At 46.2% G+C, this 16,451-nt stretch overlaps 1 protein-coding gene across 2 annotated transcripts in view; it reads right to left on the minus strand.

The window, feature by feature from the left end:
- TBC1D17 (TBC1 domain family member 17) overlaps positions 1-8,703 on the minus strand; it is an 84,596-nt gene extending 75,893 nt beyond the window's left edge. For both annotated transcript variants that reach the window (XM_089655149.1, XM_089655148.1), the window contains exon 1: positions 8,630-8,703. In XM_089655149.1, coding sequence (XP_089511275.1) covers positions 8,630-8,650 — 21 coding nt within the window. In that variant the 5' untranslated portion in view covers positions 8,651-8,703. The remainder of the gene's footprint in view (positions 1-8,629) is intronic.
- Positions 8,704-16,451: the final 7,748 nt, after the last annotated feature.

Genomic DNA, 16,451 nt, shown 5'->3' on the forward strand with positions numbered 1-16,451 from the left:
GTTTTTTTATTGTAGGCCTGTAATTCTTAGGAATAACTCACTGAAATCTGTACGAACAAGAGTCTAGTAAACATCCCGGATATGATAAAATTTGAAACACGAAATCATAAATTATAATTTAATAAATAATCATAAAAATAATAATAATAAATTGAATTCAATAATATAATCAAACCAAAAACACTGAAATTTGAAATAGAGCGCCAAGTTCGCACATCGCTGAGTTCAGTCGCAAAATCGTTTTCAGTGTCTGATGAGGAATTTCCCCCACGAATCATTATCACTCAATTCTGCAAGTGGTTCTGATTTACTATCGCTGTTCTCTAGCCGGTCTAAACCCGATTTTGACCTAAAGGGACGCTTTTTGGACGCCATGGACGTTTCTCAGTTTCCAGGCAGAAAGAACAGTAAAAATGCAGTCAGGGCGCCGGACAAAGCACTCGGGACAAAATGTATGTGAAATGGTTTGATACAGGAATGTTATACTATGTGATTTTAGTGTATTTAGTGAATGTCACTTTTTCACATTTTTAAATTTCCTGCCGTTCCATCCCCCGTACGTCCCGACGTCGCAGGGGACGGAACCCAGGAGACGGATGCCGGCATCGGCCGGAGGACATTGCTGGGGACGCTGCAGGGGACACATCGTGGGAGCGAAGGACAAGGTAAGTGAAGAAGAGATCCCAGAGCAACGCTGCAGTGTATTCCCGAGTGTAGCTGGGGGGGTTACTGCTTGTGGTGCTGAAACTTTACCCCGAGCTACACTCGGGAATACCACCAGGGGGGTTAACCAAAGCTGTATTTAAATCTCAGGTGCTGTTAGGAATGTCTGGGACTTTTAAAAACAAAAACAAAAGGGGCTCATTGCGTTGTTTAACTCCTCATACACCCCCCCCCCCCCCTCCCGTCTCTAGCACTGTACCCGGGGACTAGCAAGGAGGGGAGGGACCTTGCAGTGTAATGAGCAATGATTGGGTGCTTGTCAGCGAAGAGGAGTGTCGCGCTTATCCTTTATCCATTTTGCTGCCAGAGCCGTTTTTGCACACGTTTAAAAAATCATTTTAGGCTTGAAGATTACATGTGTATGTATGAATGTGAGTTAGGGACCTTAGATTGTACACCCCTTGAGGGTTAGAGACCTTAGATTGTACACCCCTTGAGGGTTAGGGACCTTAGATTGTACGCCCCTTGACCCCCTCGGTTCACATATATGCGGCCGTGTTTTGCACGGGCACGAGAGCCCGTTCCTTTGAATGGACTCCCGTGCCCGTGACATGCAGGAAAAGAAGATCCTGCACTTCTTTGGAAAATGCAGCCCGCACAGGAACCTCGGTTCCCGATACGGTTGCGTTTTCCAGTGCGGGTGGCGTGCCATTAGAACTAATGCCACCCGCCCGCGGGTCCGCAATTCTCTGCGCGGGTGGTGAAGCTGCTCGGATGTTTTGCGGATCCGGAGCGGCACCACCCACACAAATATGAACCTAGGGTGAGGGTTAGAGACTGATGTGAATGTACAATATATATGTAAAGCACTGCATAAATTGACAGCGTTATATAAGTACCTGAAATAAATAAATTACATAAAACCCCCAAAAACATGATATTTTCTGAAATCAGAGCCCCTAGAGAATAAAATAGCGGTAGTTCCAATTTTTTATGTCGCATGATATTACTGCAAAGGTCTAGAAAACGCAAAATTTCAGTAAAAAAAAAAAATCACACAAAGTTAATTTTAGGGCACAAAACGCAATAAATTACCGTATTTGCCGGCGTATAAGACGACTGGGCGTATAAGACGACCCCCCTACTTTTCCTGCTAAAATGTAGTGTTTGGGCTATACTCGCCGTATAAGACTACCCCTCTTCCAATGCACACCAGTGGGAGGAATAGTGCCCCATCATTGATGTCAGTGGGAGGAATAGTGCCCCATCATTGGTGTCAGTGGGAGGAATAGTGCCCCATCATTGGCATTAGTGGCAGGAATAGTGCCCCATCATTGGTATCAGTGGGAGGAATAGTGCCCCATCATTGGTATCAGTGGGAGGAATAGTGCCCCATCATTGGTGTCAGTGGGAGGAATAGGTGCCCCATCATTGGTATCAGTGGGAGGAATAGTGCCCCATCATTGGTATCAGTGGGAGGAATAGTGCCCCATCATTGGTATCAGTGGGAGGAATAGTGCCCCATCATTGGTATCAGTGGGGGGAATAGGTGCCCCATCATTGGTATCAGTGGCAGGAATGGTGCCCCATCATTGGTATCAGTGGCAGGAATAGTGCCCCATCATTGGTGTCAGTGGGAGGAATAGTGCCCCATCATTGATGTCAGTGGGAGGAATGGTGTCCCATCATTGGTGTCAGTGGGAGGAATGGTGCCCCATCATTGGTATCAGTGGCAGGAATAGTGCCCCATCATTGGTGTCAGTGGGAGGAATGGTGTCCCATCATTGGTGTCAGTGAGGGGTGGAATAGTGCCCCATCATTGGTGTCAGTGGGGGGTGGAATACTGCCCCATCGTTGGTGTCAGTGGGGGGGGGGAATAGTGCCCCATCATTGGTGTCAGTGGGGGGGAGGAATAGTGCCCCATCGTTGGTGTCAGTGGGAGGAATAGTGTCCCATCATTGGTATCAGTGACACCAATGATGGGGCACTATTCCTCCCACTGAGACTTGCTGACCCTGTTCTCGTATGGTGCTGCTGCAGCCAGCATATGTGGTTGCAGCAGCACCTCTACACAGAACACTTACCTGCTGCTCCGGCACTCAATTTTCGCGGGGCCGCTCGGCTCCGCCCCCCTCGCCGGTGATTGGCCGCCTGTGTGCCTTTCCTGAGCTACAGTTCTGGCGGCCAATCACCGGTGAGGAGGCGGAGCCGAGCAGCCGCACGAACATCCAGTGGCCGAACTGAAGGAGACGCCGCGCTTCCTGGACCGGATCGTCGTGGGACTGGATCCAGGTAAGAGACATCAGCCCCTGCAAACCCCTGTACTTAATGCCGCAGCCCCCCTAAACATGTGTACCGGCGTATAAGACGACCCCCGACCTTTGAGAAGATTTTCAAGGGTCAAAAAGTCGTCTTATACGCCGGCAAATACGGTACCCTATTGTTTTGGTAAAATATAAAAGACGATGTTCCACAAAGTAAATAGATATCCAACATAGCAAACCTTAAATTTGCATGTGCTCGCAAAATGTCGACAAACTTCAGTACCCTATGTTTTTTTTTTTTTATAGGCGGCCCTTTTAACCTCTGCACGCCGGCCAAAAGCAAATGTGCAGCCTCCCGGCATCTGGGCCTAGATGCTGAGCAGCCACACATTTGTGCTCTATTAAAAAACGGACATATGTGCCAAGAGCGTGCGCCCTGCACGCTCCCAGCACACGTCCGGTACTCACGGAAAGGTCCCAATCTCCTCTTTCGATCAGGACCTTTCCCGACCGCCGTGACGGTCGTGATCCTGAACCCCGCCCCGCCTTGTGAAACTCTTAAAGGGCCGGGGTGAAGGGGTTAAAGGCCCTTATAGGTCATCAGTTTGGAGTTACGGAGGTCTTGTGCTAGAATTACTGCTCTCATTCAGCGTGCGCGGTGATCTGTAACGTGTATCGCAATCGTTGGTTTCATGCGTAGGCACCCTGGCATGTGCTTTTACTTTTGTATGTGCGTATATGTGGAGATGGGGGGGGGCCTCAAATTTTTTTGAGGGAATGTTATGTGCTTGGGTGCAACTTTGATTTTTTTTTACTATTCAAAAAAAAGAAAAAAATGTTCTACTTAACTTTTTTTTTTCATCACATAAGGGACAAAAAGTCCCCTATGTGATGATTTTTTGGTGAACGGTTCTCTTTAACCACTTCCAATCCGGACACTTTCACCTCCTTCCTGCCCAGGCCAATTTTCAGCTTTCAGCGCTATCACACTTTGAATGACAATTGCGCGGTCATGCAACACTGTACCCATATGAATTTTTTTTGCATTTTTTTGAGACAGATAAAACTTTATTTTGCTATATAAATGAAAAAGTCCAAAAATTTTGAAAAAAAGTGTTTTTCTTATAAAATTTTGCAAATAATTGAATAAATTTTGGCCAAGATTTATGAAAAGAGATTATTTATCTTTTTAGTAAAAAAAAAAAAATAACCCAAATTAGTTTATAACCAAAAATTATAAATTTTTCAAAATTTTTTTTTTACATTTTTATATTATTATTTATGTTTTACTCTAGCAGTACAGTGGCCAATCAGTGATCACATGATCGGAACCTCACAGTGATCAGGGTCCCAGGGAGCGCGCACAAGCAGGGAAAAAAAAAGTAACCCAAATTAGTTTATAACCAAAAATTATAATTTTTCAAAAAAATGTTTGTACATTTTATATTTATTTATTTTTTTACAAACTGTCACCCTAGCAGTACAGTGGCCTATCAGTGATAACATGATCGGGACTTCACAGAGGTCCCATACAACGATCGGGCTCCCAGGGAGCACGCACAAGCAGGGAGCGGGGAGGACGTTTATAAATGGCCACCTGCCCCTGCACTGCTCCCGTCTAGCCGTTTACATACATGGGCCGGACGGGAAGTGGTTAATGAGAAATCCACAGTCTAACAGACCCTGCATGTCTCCCCTGTGCTCTTCTGAATGTAATGCAGTGCACATCGCACCTCATTACATTCTTTCCTGGCCTCAATGGCCAGGAATCTGTGAATGGGGACCTGGAAGTGATGTAAAAAGTCCCTTCTGGGTCACCACAAGAAGGGGAGGGGAGCGGACGTGTTCTCTCTCCTCCCTCCCCTCTAGATGCCGGCGCACACTGAGCCAGTCCCGGGCCCACAGAAGGGCAAACAGAGCCCGGGACACCTGGCGAGCGGGGAGGTGGGGAGGTTCACATGGGGATGGGGGCACCGTGGGCTGTGTGGAAGCAATCGGGCACCGAATTCTTCCACCTGACAGGTGAGCCCTCAGCAGGGCTAAAGGTAGAAAAAAAAGCTACCTGTCCGGCACCTGGCGATACAAATTCAACATTCCTGCTGCAGGTGTGCTAAAGTGAGAAAGTTCCTCTGAGTGATGTGAGTTATAGAGCTCCTTTAGTACATAGGGCACAGCCCTAGAGAACATTAAAGCGGAGCTCCACCCAAAAGGGGAAGTTCCGCTTTAATGGTCCCCCGCTCCCCATTAAGGATTGGCACTTTTGGGGAGCGGGTACACGAAATTCACAGGTACCCGCTCCCACTTTTACTGCGATCGCCTAGGCGATGAGAAGTTGTCCTCCCTCCCTGTAGTCTTGTGGGACATGTGACAGGTCCCAGAAGACTACGGGGCTATTCACAAAGCGCAGCACTTCTCGCGCATGCGCAGTGGGCACCCGGCTGTGAAGCCGCAAGCTGTCACAGCCGGGTGCCCACACTGAAGATGCCGGCGCCTAGAACACCAGACGGCTGGTGAAACGGGCGGTGGTGAGGACACCGCGGGATCCTGGGACAGGTAAGTGGCTGTTTTCTAAAAGTCAGCAGCTACAGTTTTTGTAGCTGCGGACTTTAATTTTTTCACAGTGTGAGTGGAACTCCGCTTTAAAGTGGTTGTAAATCTGTCTGCTATGCAGAGCCATACAAAGCAGTGTGCTGGAGCTGACAAGGGAGAGATCTATATTGTTTACATACATGTTTCTCCCCCGTCGGAAATCCTCTGAGATCGTTGTGTGCTGGAGAGGAATCACCAACCGGGACCCGATGATTGACAGCCGAGGCCGCAAATAGCAGTGCAGGAAGGGCTCACGCATGCCCCTTACTTGGAACTGTAAAATCACACACACACACACGCCAATTGTCGCACTTTGAATGACAATTGCGCGGTCATGCAACACTGTACCCATATGAAATTTTTAGCATTTTTTTCACACAAATAGAGCTTTCTTTTGTTAGTATTTACTTGCTGCTGGGGGTTTGATTTTTCTTGTGCTATAAACAAAAAAAAATTAAAAATTTTGAAAAAAAAAAAGTTTTTTTGTTTCTATTATAAAATTTTGCAAACAGGTAATTTTTCTCCTTCACTGATGTGCGTTGATGAGGCAGCACTGATAGGCAGCCCTGATGAGGTGGCACGGACAGACAGCACTGTTAGGCAGCACTGATGAGGTGGTAGGGATAGAAGGCACCGATAGGCAGCACTGATAGGCAGCACTGATGAGGTGGCACGGACAGACAGCACTGTTAGGCAGCACTGATGAGGTGGTAGGGATAGAAGGCACCGATAGGCAGCACTGATGAGGTGGCACTGATAGGCAGCACTGATAGGCGGCACTGATGAGGTGGCACTGATGAGGTGGGACGGATAGACGGCACTGTTAGGCAGCACTGATGAGTTGGCACTGATAGGCAGCACTGATGAGGTGGCACGGATAGACGGCACTGATAGGCGGCACTGATGAGGTGGCACTGATAGGCAGCACTGATGAGGTGGCACGGATAGATGGCACTGTTAGGCAGCACTGATGAGGTGGCACTGATAGACGACACTGATAGGCAGCACTGATGAGGTGGCACAGATAGACGGCACTGATAGGCAGCACTGATGAGGTGGCACGGATAGATGGCACTGTTAGGCAGCACTGATGAGGTGGCACTGATAGACGACACTGATATGCAGCACTGATGAGGTGGCACAGATAGACGGCACTGATAGGCAGCACTGATGAGGTGGCACGGATAGATGGCACTGTTAGGCAGCACTGATGAGGTGGCACTGATAGACGACACTGATATGCAGCACTGATGAGGTGGCACAGATAGACGGCACTGATAGGCAGCACTGATAGGCAGCACTGATGAGGTGGCACAGATAGGCAGCACTGGTATGCAACAACGATGGGCACTCATTAGCGGCACTGATGGGCACTGCTGCGTGGCACTGATGATCAGTGCCCTGATAATCGGTGCCGATCCTTCCGCTGACAATTGCCGGTTCTCAGCAGTACTTTCCTCACGCTGTGACAGTGTAAGGAAAATGCAGCTGACAACAACTGCATTTACCGGTGATCTGTTGTGTCATTGGACGCGGCTGATCACGTGGTAAAAGGGCGCTGTGACTGGCCTTTTACCACATTACGTGATCACGCCCTCCGGGGGGGGGGGGGGGGAGGTTGGTGTACATCCCTTTAGGGCGGTATTAACCCACAAATACATTGCAGCTTATTAATCCTTCAGATGTCCTCCATAGTTGTGGTGACTGTTTTCATTTTCTTTTTTTTCCCTCTGTTTTTAGCTGGTGATGTGACCAGTAACACAACTCCTGTATTACAGCGCTCACACTCTGGATGAAGGAGCACAGGGAGCACCTTTGGACAGCATTATTGCCGGTCTGGAGGGTGTACAATCGGATTGCAGGGTGTGCGGAGACTGCACAATCATTTAGCAGGGTGTGCGGGGATTGCACAATCGGACTGCGGTGTGTGTGCGGGGATTGCACAATCGGATTGCGGTGTGTGTGCGGGGATTGTACAATCGGATTGCAGGGTGTGCGGAGACTGCACAATCATTTAGCAGTGTGTGCGGAGATTGCACAATCGGACTGCGGTGTGTGTGCGGGGATTGCACAATCGGATTGCGGGGTGTGCGGGGATTGCACAATCGGATTGCGGGGTGTGCGGGGATTGTACAACTGGATTGCGGGGTGTGCGGGGATTTTACAACCGGATTGCGGGGTGTGCGGGGATTGTACAACCGGATTGCGGGGTGTGCGGGGATTGTACAACCGGATTGCGGGGTGTGCGGGGATTGTACAACCGGATTGCGGGGTGTGCGGGGATTGTACAACCGGATTGCGGGGTGTGCGGGGATTGCACAATCGGACTGCGGTGTGTGTGCGGGGATTGCACAATCGGATTGCGGTGTGTGTGCGGGGATTGTACAATCGGATTGCAGGGTGTGCGGAGACTGCACAATCATTTAGCAGTGTGTGCGGAGATTGCACAATCGGACTGCGGTGTGTGTGCGGGGATTGCACAATCGGATTGCGGGGTGTTCGGGGATTGTACAATCGGATTGCGGGGTGTGCGGGGATTGTACAATCAGATTGCAGAGTGTGCAGGGATTGTACAATCGGATTGCAGAGTGTGCAGGGATTGTACAATCGGATTGCGGGGTGTGCGGGGATTGTACAATCGGATTGCGGGGTGTGCGGGGATTGTACAATCGGATTGCGGGGTGTGCGGGGATTGTACAATCGGATTGCGGGGTGTGCGGGGATTGCACAATCGGATTGCGGGGTGTGCGGGGATTGCAGGGTGTGTGCTGGGAGGACAGGGAGTGGTGTGTAGAATACATAGTCGGGTGTGGGGGGAGGGGGGGGGGAATGTCAGTCCTGAGATGTGACCCCCCTTCCTCCTGGGGTCACAGGGAGGATAATCGATCCCAGATAGATGGAACGCCCCCTCCCCTCCCCCAGCCGGGGAGAAATCACAAGACCGCCGATCACCTGATCACTACAACACCCGGCCGGCTCCCCCTAGTGGCCGCACTGCGCCTCCCCCTCCTCCCCACACAACCGGCTCTTGTTCTACAATCCACCGACCATCTCACCGTCACATACCGTCACGCAGCACACTCCGCCCGGACCCGCCATCCCCCCCTGCTCACCTTGCAAGCATCTGACTCCATGACCAGCCAGTCCAAAACTTCCGCGTCTGGCAGGTCACTTCCGCTTCCCAGACAGCTCGCTCCTCCCAGCGCAAGCGTTGCCCAGGAAACAGCCCCGCCCTCCCCAGTCTTGCTTCGGAGCCTTCTATCCAGATACAATGTACACCGTCGGCATGAGTGTCCCATGACAATCGGCATCCCTAAAGCAACTGCGCAAGCGCCGATTTAAAGGCCCGCTCATCTGGCCCCTACACCGGTGTTTGCAGCGGTGTCCCTAATCGTCTCTGTTCAGAATACGAGAAAATAAATCGTCCTCAGGGTGATCCGTTCTCCTTCCTCTCTGACCCAGTATGGACCGTGTGTGGCTGGATTCATAGTTCTGTGTGTGGGGGAGGCAGGGGTGGACTGACCATTTGGAAACTCGGGCACTGCCCGAGGGCCCGGGGTCAGTAGGGGCCCCATGAGATGCCCCTGGTACCTTTTTCATAGGCTTTTTTGAGTGTGGGCAAGAACACAGGGGCCCCATGATCCCCTATTGCCCGGGGCCCCATGAGTTGTCAGTCTGCCTCTGGGGGGAGGATCACACAAGCGCACGCACACCCGAAATGCGTTGCCATCAGGGGCAGACTGAGAACTCATAGGGCCCCCGGGCAATAGGGGATCATGTGGCCCCTATGTCCTCGTTCACACTCATAAAAAGCCTATAAAGGGTACCAGGGGCATTTCATGGGGCCCCCTGCTGACCCCGGGCCCCCTGCTGACCCCGGGCCCCCGGGCAGTGCCCGAGTGCTCGAATGGTCAGTCCGCCCCTGGTTGCCATGTAGCAGTTATGTCGGGGTTCCATTCATTCCTAGGGCTGGGAGACGCAGATGAGTTTCTGCACATTGAACGGGCTCAAATCGCACCGCACCAAAAGAAGCGCAGGCGCTGCAACCGGATCGCAGGGTACTTCTGTGCCAGGCGATTCTGAGTTTGTGACCTGCATTTGGGGTGTCATTAAGTTTACACTGACACCCGCTGCATATCGCAACTCCAGTGCATTCTGAGCGCAGGAAACGCACACGGAACACGGGCCTTCCCACACTGCGCTCTAATGTGAACAGAGCCCGAGGGCCGGCTCACCCCATAGAGACGCAGTCCAGATGCCTTCCGGATGCGTTTCTAATTGCGCGTTTTTGATGTATTCCGGTTCATTATTTCCTGAATTCAAATAGAGACATGTGCGTGCGTTCTGGTGCGTTTTACCGCGCTACAGCACAGTTCTGTGCAGCAAAAATGCAGAAGGTTCTACTTTATTTTTTCTGCAACCGGGACGCACTGGAACTGGAAGCACTGATGGCCATAGATGGGTCGAAAACAGGCTGTTTTTTTTTTTAAATGAAAAATCGGTCGTTACGGCCGGCATTTATTTACTTCTGTCCCTGCAGAGAGCTCCTCTGTTATGTTTGACATGAAAAAGTATTGCAGTTGCAACATTGTATCAATTTCTGATACAGATGTTTTTATTTGGATACAAATGGATACAATGTTGCAACCGCAATACTTTTTCATGTCAAATATAATAGCGGGCTGGAATTCTTCTTTCCTTCTTCTTTTTTCCTTCTTTTTCCTCTTCTTTTCTTCTTCTTTTTTTCTTCTTTTTCTCTTCTTTTTCATTTTTTTTCTCTTCTTTTTCTTCTTCTTTTTCTTCTTCTTGCAGGTCACGGCTCATGCGCAGATTTTTTATTGGTAAAAAGATTGGCCGATTTGCCCATCATTGCCACGAAAATCGGCCGATCGTCAAAATCGGCCGATTTTTTCCCAACTTTACCGATAAAAAAAATTTGCCAAAATCCAGAAAAACGGCCGACCAATGAACCCACTAACGGTGCGAAAATCGGCCATTTTTCTTTTCCGGCCGATTTTTGACCCATCTATGGCCTGCATAAGCCCGGGTTCACATATATGCGGTGCGGTATATAGCATGTCAGGAACCGCACCGCATTCCTGTGCAAATCACATGCGATTTGTGTGCGGTGCGATTGGAGCCATACATTATATGTTGCTCATATCGCACCACACCCGCGCCAAAAACGTGCAGGACCCTTTTTTTTTGGTCCGCACTAAAATCGGATAGCATGGGTATTCAATTCTGCACATTGGACCAATTTCAGGGTGTTGTTAACATACACAACCGCAGCGGTTCACATGAACGAGGTGCGATTCTGATGCGGTGCGGATTTCGCACAGAAAACGCTGCAAATTCCGCACCACGTCAATGTGAACCCGGGCTAGCAACCATATAATCTACTTTGTGTGCATTTTGGATGCAGGAAAACGCACACTGAGGGCCAGTTCACACTATACAAACGCAGTCCAGATGTGTTCCGGATGCATTTCTTTTTTTTTTTTTTGGCACGTTCTGGTGTGTTTTTGATGCATTTGTGACGCATTCTGGTGCGTGTTTTATGCTTTCCGGTTCATTTTTCCCTTTTTTTCAATTTAAATAGAGACATGTGCCTTTCAGGTTGTCTTTGGTGCATTCCAGTGCGTTTTTTATTCTTTCCAGTTAATTTTGTCCCCTCTCTTTTTATTTGATTTAAATAGGGACATGTGCGTTCCAGTGCGTTTTTGGTGCATTGTGTTTTGCCACGTTCCAGTACAGTTCTGTGCAGGAAAAATGCAGCCTGTTCACACTATAGAAACACAGTCCAGATGGGTTCCAGATGCGTTTCTACATGCTCATTTTTAATGCGTTTTTGGCATGTTTCAGTGCATTTTTGATGCATTCCAGTTCATTTTTCCCTCTTTTTCTTCAATTACAACAGACGTGCATTCCAGTGTGTTTTTGGTGCATTCCAGTGCGTTCTGGAGCATTTTTGATGCGTTTTACCGCGTTCCAGTGCAGGTTAGTGCAGGAAAAATTCAGCCTGTCTCTTTTTTTTCTGCAACCAGAATGCACTGGAACTGCAGTCACTGATGTGAACCATGACATTGACAACCATATCACCTACTTTCTGTGCGTTTTGGATGCAACTCATGGGGCCCCCGGGCAATAGGGGATCATGGGGCCCGTGTCCTTGCCCAAACTCAAAAAAGCCTATGAAAAAGGTACCAGGGGCATCTCATGGGGCCCTCTACTGACCCTCAGGCAGTGCCCGAGTTTCCAAATGGTCAGTCCGCCCCTGAGCGGGATCTGCCTAATGACACAGACTGCAGCAAAAACTGTCAGGGGGTCTAATCCCTCTCCACTCTACCCAAAATTTTAAAAAAAAAAAAAAGTTTTGCCTACTTTCACACTGATCCACAGCAAAAACTCAGCAAAAAAACACACATATGCGTTTTTACCGTATTTGTGGTGCATTTTTTACAGGACATGTGACTCAAAAGCAGCACCAAAAACTCAATGTGGGTTTTTTAACCTCACCAAACCTGCACCAAAAATGCAGCAAGCAGGATTTGAAAAAAATGTACCGCACCCCCAATGGATCAGTGTGAAGAATTTACATCTGTTTTTGTCCGTTCCAGTTTTTTTCATGGAAGAAAAATAGGGTTTTCTTCGATTCAAAAAAACGGATGTTAACGGATGCGGACATTAATGGATGTAAACAGATGATCATCCGTTTACATCTGCTAGTCCATAGAAATACATGGGGGTCCGTGTTTCATCCATAAACAGACAGATGAAAAGCGGACACACATCTTTTTACAAGAAAAAACAGATCAGTTCACATCAGTTTTTCATCAGTTTACATCCGTTTTTCTCATTCGTTTACATCCGTTTTTTTCATTCGTTTACATTTGTTTTTCTCATTCGTTTACATCCGTTTTTTGTTTGGTTACATCCTGAAAAACAGACATATTAGAGGCCTAAGGCCCCTTTCACACGGGCGTTCCGTTTTTTTCATCAGTTCAGTCACATTTTTTCCAAGAAAAAAAACGGATCAGTTTTTCATCTGTTTTTCATCGGTCTTTTGTCCATTTACATCCGTTTTTGTCTGTTTTTGTTCGTTCACACCCGTTTTTCTTAACTGAAGAAAAATAGGGTTTTCTTCTGTTTTTAAAAAAAAACGATGTTAAGGGTTGCGGACATTAACTGATGTAAACAGATGATCATCCGCTTATATCCGCTAGTCCATAGAAATACATGGGTGTCCGTTTTTCATCTGTAAACGGACAGATGAAAAACGGACATACAGAACGCCCATGTAAAAGAGGCCTAAGGCCCCTTTCACAGGGGCATTCCATTTTTTTTATCAGTTCAGTCACATTTTTTCCAAGAAAAAACAGATCAGTTCACATCAGTTTTTCATCAGCTTAAATACATTTTTTCATCCATTTTCACCTATCCGTTTACGGATGTAAACAGATGATCATCCGTTTACATCCGCTAGTCCATAGAAACACATGGGTGTCTGTTTTTCATCCGTAAACAGACAGATGAAAAACGGACATACATCTTTTTACAAAAAAAAACAGATCAGTTCACATCAGTTTTTCATCAGTTTACATCCGTTTTTCTCATTTGTTTACATCCGTTTTTCTCATCCATTTACATCCGTTTTCATCCGCTTTTTGTTTGGTTACATCCTGAAAAATAGACATACTAGAGGCCTAAGGCCCCTTTCACATGGGCGTTCCGTTTTTTTCATCAGTTTAGTCACATTTTTTCCAAGAAAAAACAGATCAGTTCACATCAGTTTACATCCGTTTTTCTCATCTGTTTTTTGTCAGTTTACATCCGTTTTCGCTCGTTATTTGTCCTTTCACATCCGTTTTGGTCCGTGTACATCTTTTGTTTTGTCCGTTTACATCCGTTTTTATCTGTTTACACCCATTTTTCGTTTGTTCCAGGTTTTTTAACGGAAGAAAAATAGGGTTTTCTTCCATTCAAAAAAACAGATGTTAACGGATGCGGACATTAATGGATGTAAACAGATGATCATTCCGCTGCTTACATACATGGGTGTCCGTTTTTCAAATGGACAGATGAAAAACGGACACACATCTTTTTAAAAGAAAAAAACAGATCAGTTCACATCAGTTTTTCATCAGTTTACATCCGTTTTTCTCATTCTTTTACATCCGTTTTTGTCCGTTTACATCCTGAAAAACAGACATATGGAACGCCCATGTAAAAAAGGCCTATAGCCCCTTTCACATGGGCGTTCCGTTTTTTTCATCAGTTCAGTCACATTTTTTACCAAGAACAAAATGGATGTTTTTCATCCGTTTTTTGTCCATTTACATTGGTTTACACCTGTTTTCATCCATTTACATCCGTTTTTTGTCTGTTTTTGTTCATTTACACCCATTTTTTCTGAACAATAGGGCTTTCTTCCGTTCAAAAAAATGGATGTTAAGGGTTGCGGACATTAACTGATGTAAACAGATGATTATCCGCTTATATCCGCTAGTCCATAGAAATACATGGGTGTCCGTTTTTCATCTGTAAACGGACAGATGAAAAACAGACATACGGAACGCCCACGTGAAAGAGGCCTAAGGCCCCTTTCACACGGGCATTCCATTTTTTTCATCAGTTCAGTCACATTTTTTCCAAGAAAAAACAGATCAGTTCACATCAGTTTTTGATCAGCTTACATACGTTTTTTTCATCCGTTTTCATCCGTTTTTGTCATTTTACATCCGTTTTCACCTATTTTTTGTCCTTTTACATCCGTTTTGGTCTGTTTACACATGTTTTTTGTCCACTTACACCCGTTTTTCATCCGTTTCATTTTTCTTAACGGAAGAAAAATAGGGGTTTCTTCCGTTCAAAAAAACAGATCTTAACAGATACGGAAATTAACGGATGTAAACAGATAATCATCCGTTTACATCCGCTAGTCCATAGAAATACATGGGTGTCCGTTTTTCATCCGTAAATGGACAGATGAAAAATGGACATACATCTTTTTACAAGAAAAACCAGATCAGTTTTTCATCAGTTTACATCTGTTTTTCTCATTCGTCTACATCCATTTTTCATCCGTTTTCATCAGTTTACATATGTTTTTATCATTTGTTTACATCCGTTTTTCTCCATTTACATCTGTTTTCATTTGTTTTATGTCCATTTACATCCTGAAAAACAGACATAGGCCTAAGGCCCCATTCACATGGGCGTTTCTTTTTTTTCATTAGTTCAGTAACATTTTTTCCAAGAAAAGTCAGATCAGTTCACATCAGTTTTTCATCAGTTTACATCTATTTTTCTCATCCGTTTTCATCCGTTCGTTGTCCGGTAACATCCGTTTTTTTGTCTTTTTACATCTGTTTTTTTGTCCGTTTTTTTCCGTTTACATCCATTTTTTTTCCGTTTACACCAGTGTTTCATCCATTCCATTTTTCTTCCATTCAAAAAAAACGGATGTTAACGGTTGCAGACATTAATGGATATAAACAGATGATCATCCGCTTACATCCGCTAGTCCATAGAAATACATGGGTGTCCGTAAACGGACAGATAAAAAACGGACATACGGAACGCCTGTGTGAAAGAGGCCTAAGGCCCCTTTCACACGGGCATTCCATTTTTTTCATCAGTTCAGTCACATTTTTTCTAAGAAAAAACAGATCAGTTCACATCAGTTTTTCATCAGTTTACATCCGTCTTTCTCATCCGTTTTCATCCGTTTGTTGTCCGGTAACATCCTGTTTTTTTGTCTGTTTACATCCGTTTTTTGTCCGTTTTGGTCCGTTTACATCCATTTTTTGTCCGTTTTCATCCATTTACACCAGTATTTCATCCATTCCATTTTTCTTAACAGAAGAAAAATAGGGTTTTCTTCCATTCAAAAAAACGGATGTTAATGGTTGCGGACATTCATGGATGTAAACAGATGATCATCTGTTTACATCCGCTAGTCCATAGAAATACATGGGTGTCCGTAAACGGACAGATGATAAATGGACATACGGAACGTCTGTGTGAAAGAGGCCTAAGGCCCCTTTCACACGGGCGTTCCATTTTTTTCATCAGTTCAGTCACATTTTTTCCAAGAAAAAACAGATCAGTTCACATCAGTTTTTCATCAGCTTACATCCGTTTTTTTCATCCGTTTTCACCCGGTTTTGTCAGTTTACATCTGTTTTCACCTAGAAAAAAACAGATCAGTTCACATCAATTATTCATCAGTTTACATCCGTTTATTTAATCTGTTTACATCCATTTACTTCACCCGTTTACATCCGTTTTTTTGTCTGTTCTGTTTTTCTTAACGGAAGAAAAATAGGGTTTTTTACCGTTCAAAAAAAACGGATGTTAGCGGATGCGGACATTAACGGATGTAAACAGATGATCATCCCTACATCTGCTAGTCCATAGAAATACATGGATGTCCGTTTTTCCTCAGTAAACGGACAGATGAAAAACGAACATATGGAACAGCCGTGTGAAAGGGACCTAAGGTGGTGTCACACCAAACCCGACTTACCGTGAAGTCGCACGATTTTAAAGTCGGATGACATGCCAATTTCAGGTGCGATTTGCAAGACGTCTAACACAGATGTCTATGCAAATCTCACCAAAATTAGTGCTTGTCCTACTTCAGAAATCAGTGCGGCTCTGACCAAGTCGTAATTGCGCCGATATGACCGCTGTCATAAGGGGTGCGGCTTGGCATACGATTCGGCATGTCCCATGGCACGTAAATCGCATGCCAAGCTGCCTCCAGTGTGCCCGGGGACTGACATTCATTTCTGTATATTTTTTTAATTGATAAACAGATGTGCAAGTACCGTGCGACGTATGTGACGACCGCCGCCGTTTTATTCCGCAGGGCCTCTGCTTTCAGGAAATACGTCCATTTTTTAAAAGGTTTAGTTTCTAAGCGCAGAT

The sequence above is a fragment of the Staurois parvus genome, unplaced genomic scaffold (genome assembly GCF_062004578.1).
Source record: "Staurois parvus isolate SC_StPar_1 unplaced genomic scaffold, SC_StPar_1.0 ptg000827l, whole genome shotgun sequence".
In the NCBI taxonomy this organism is placed as follows: Eukaryota; Metazoa; Chordata; class Amphibia; order Anura; family Ranidae; genus Staurois; species Staurois parvus.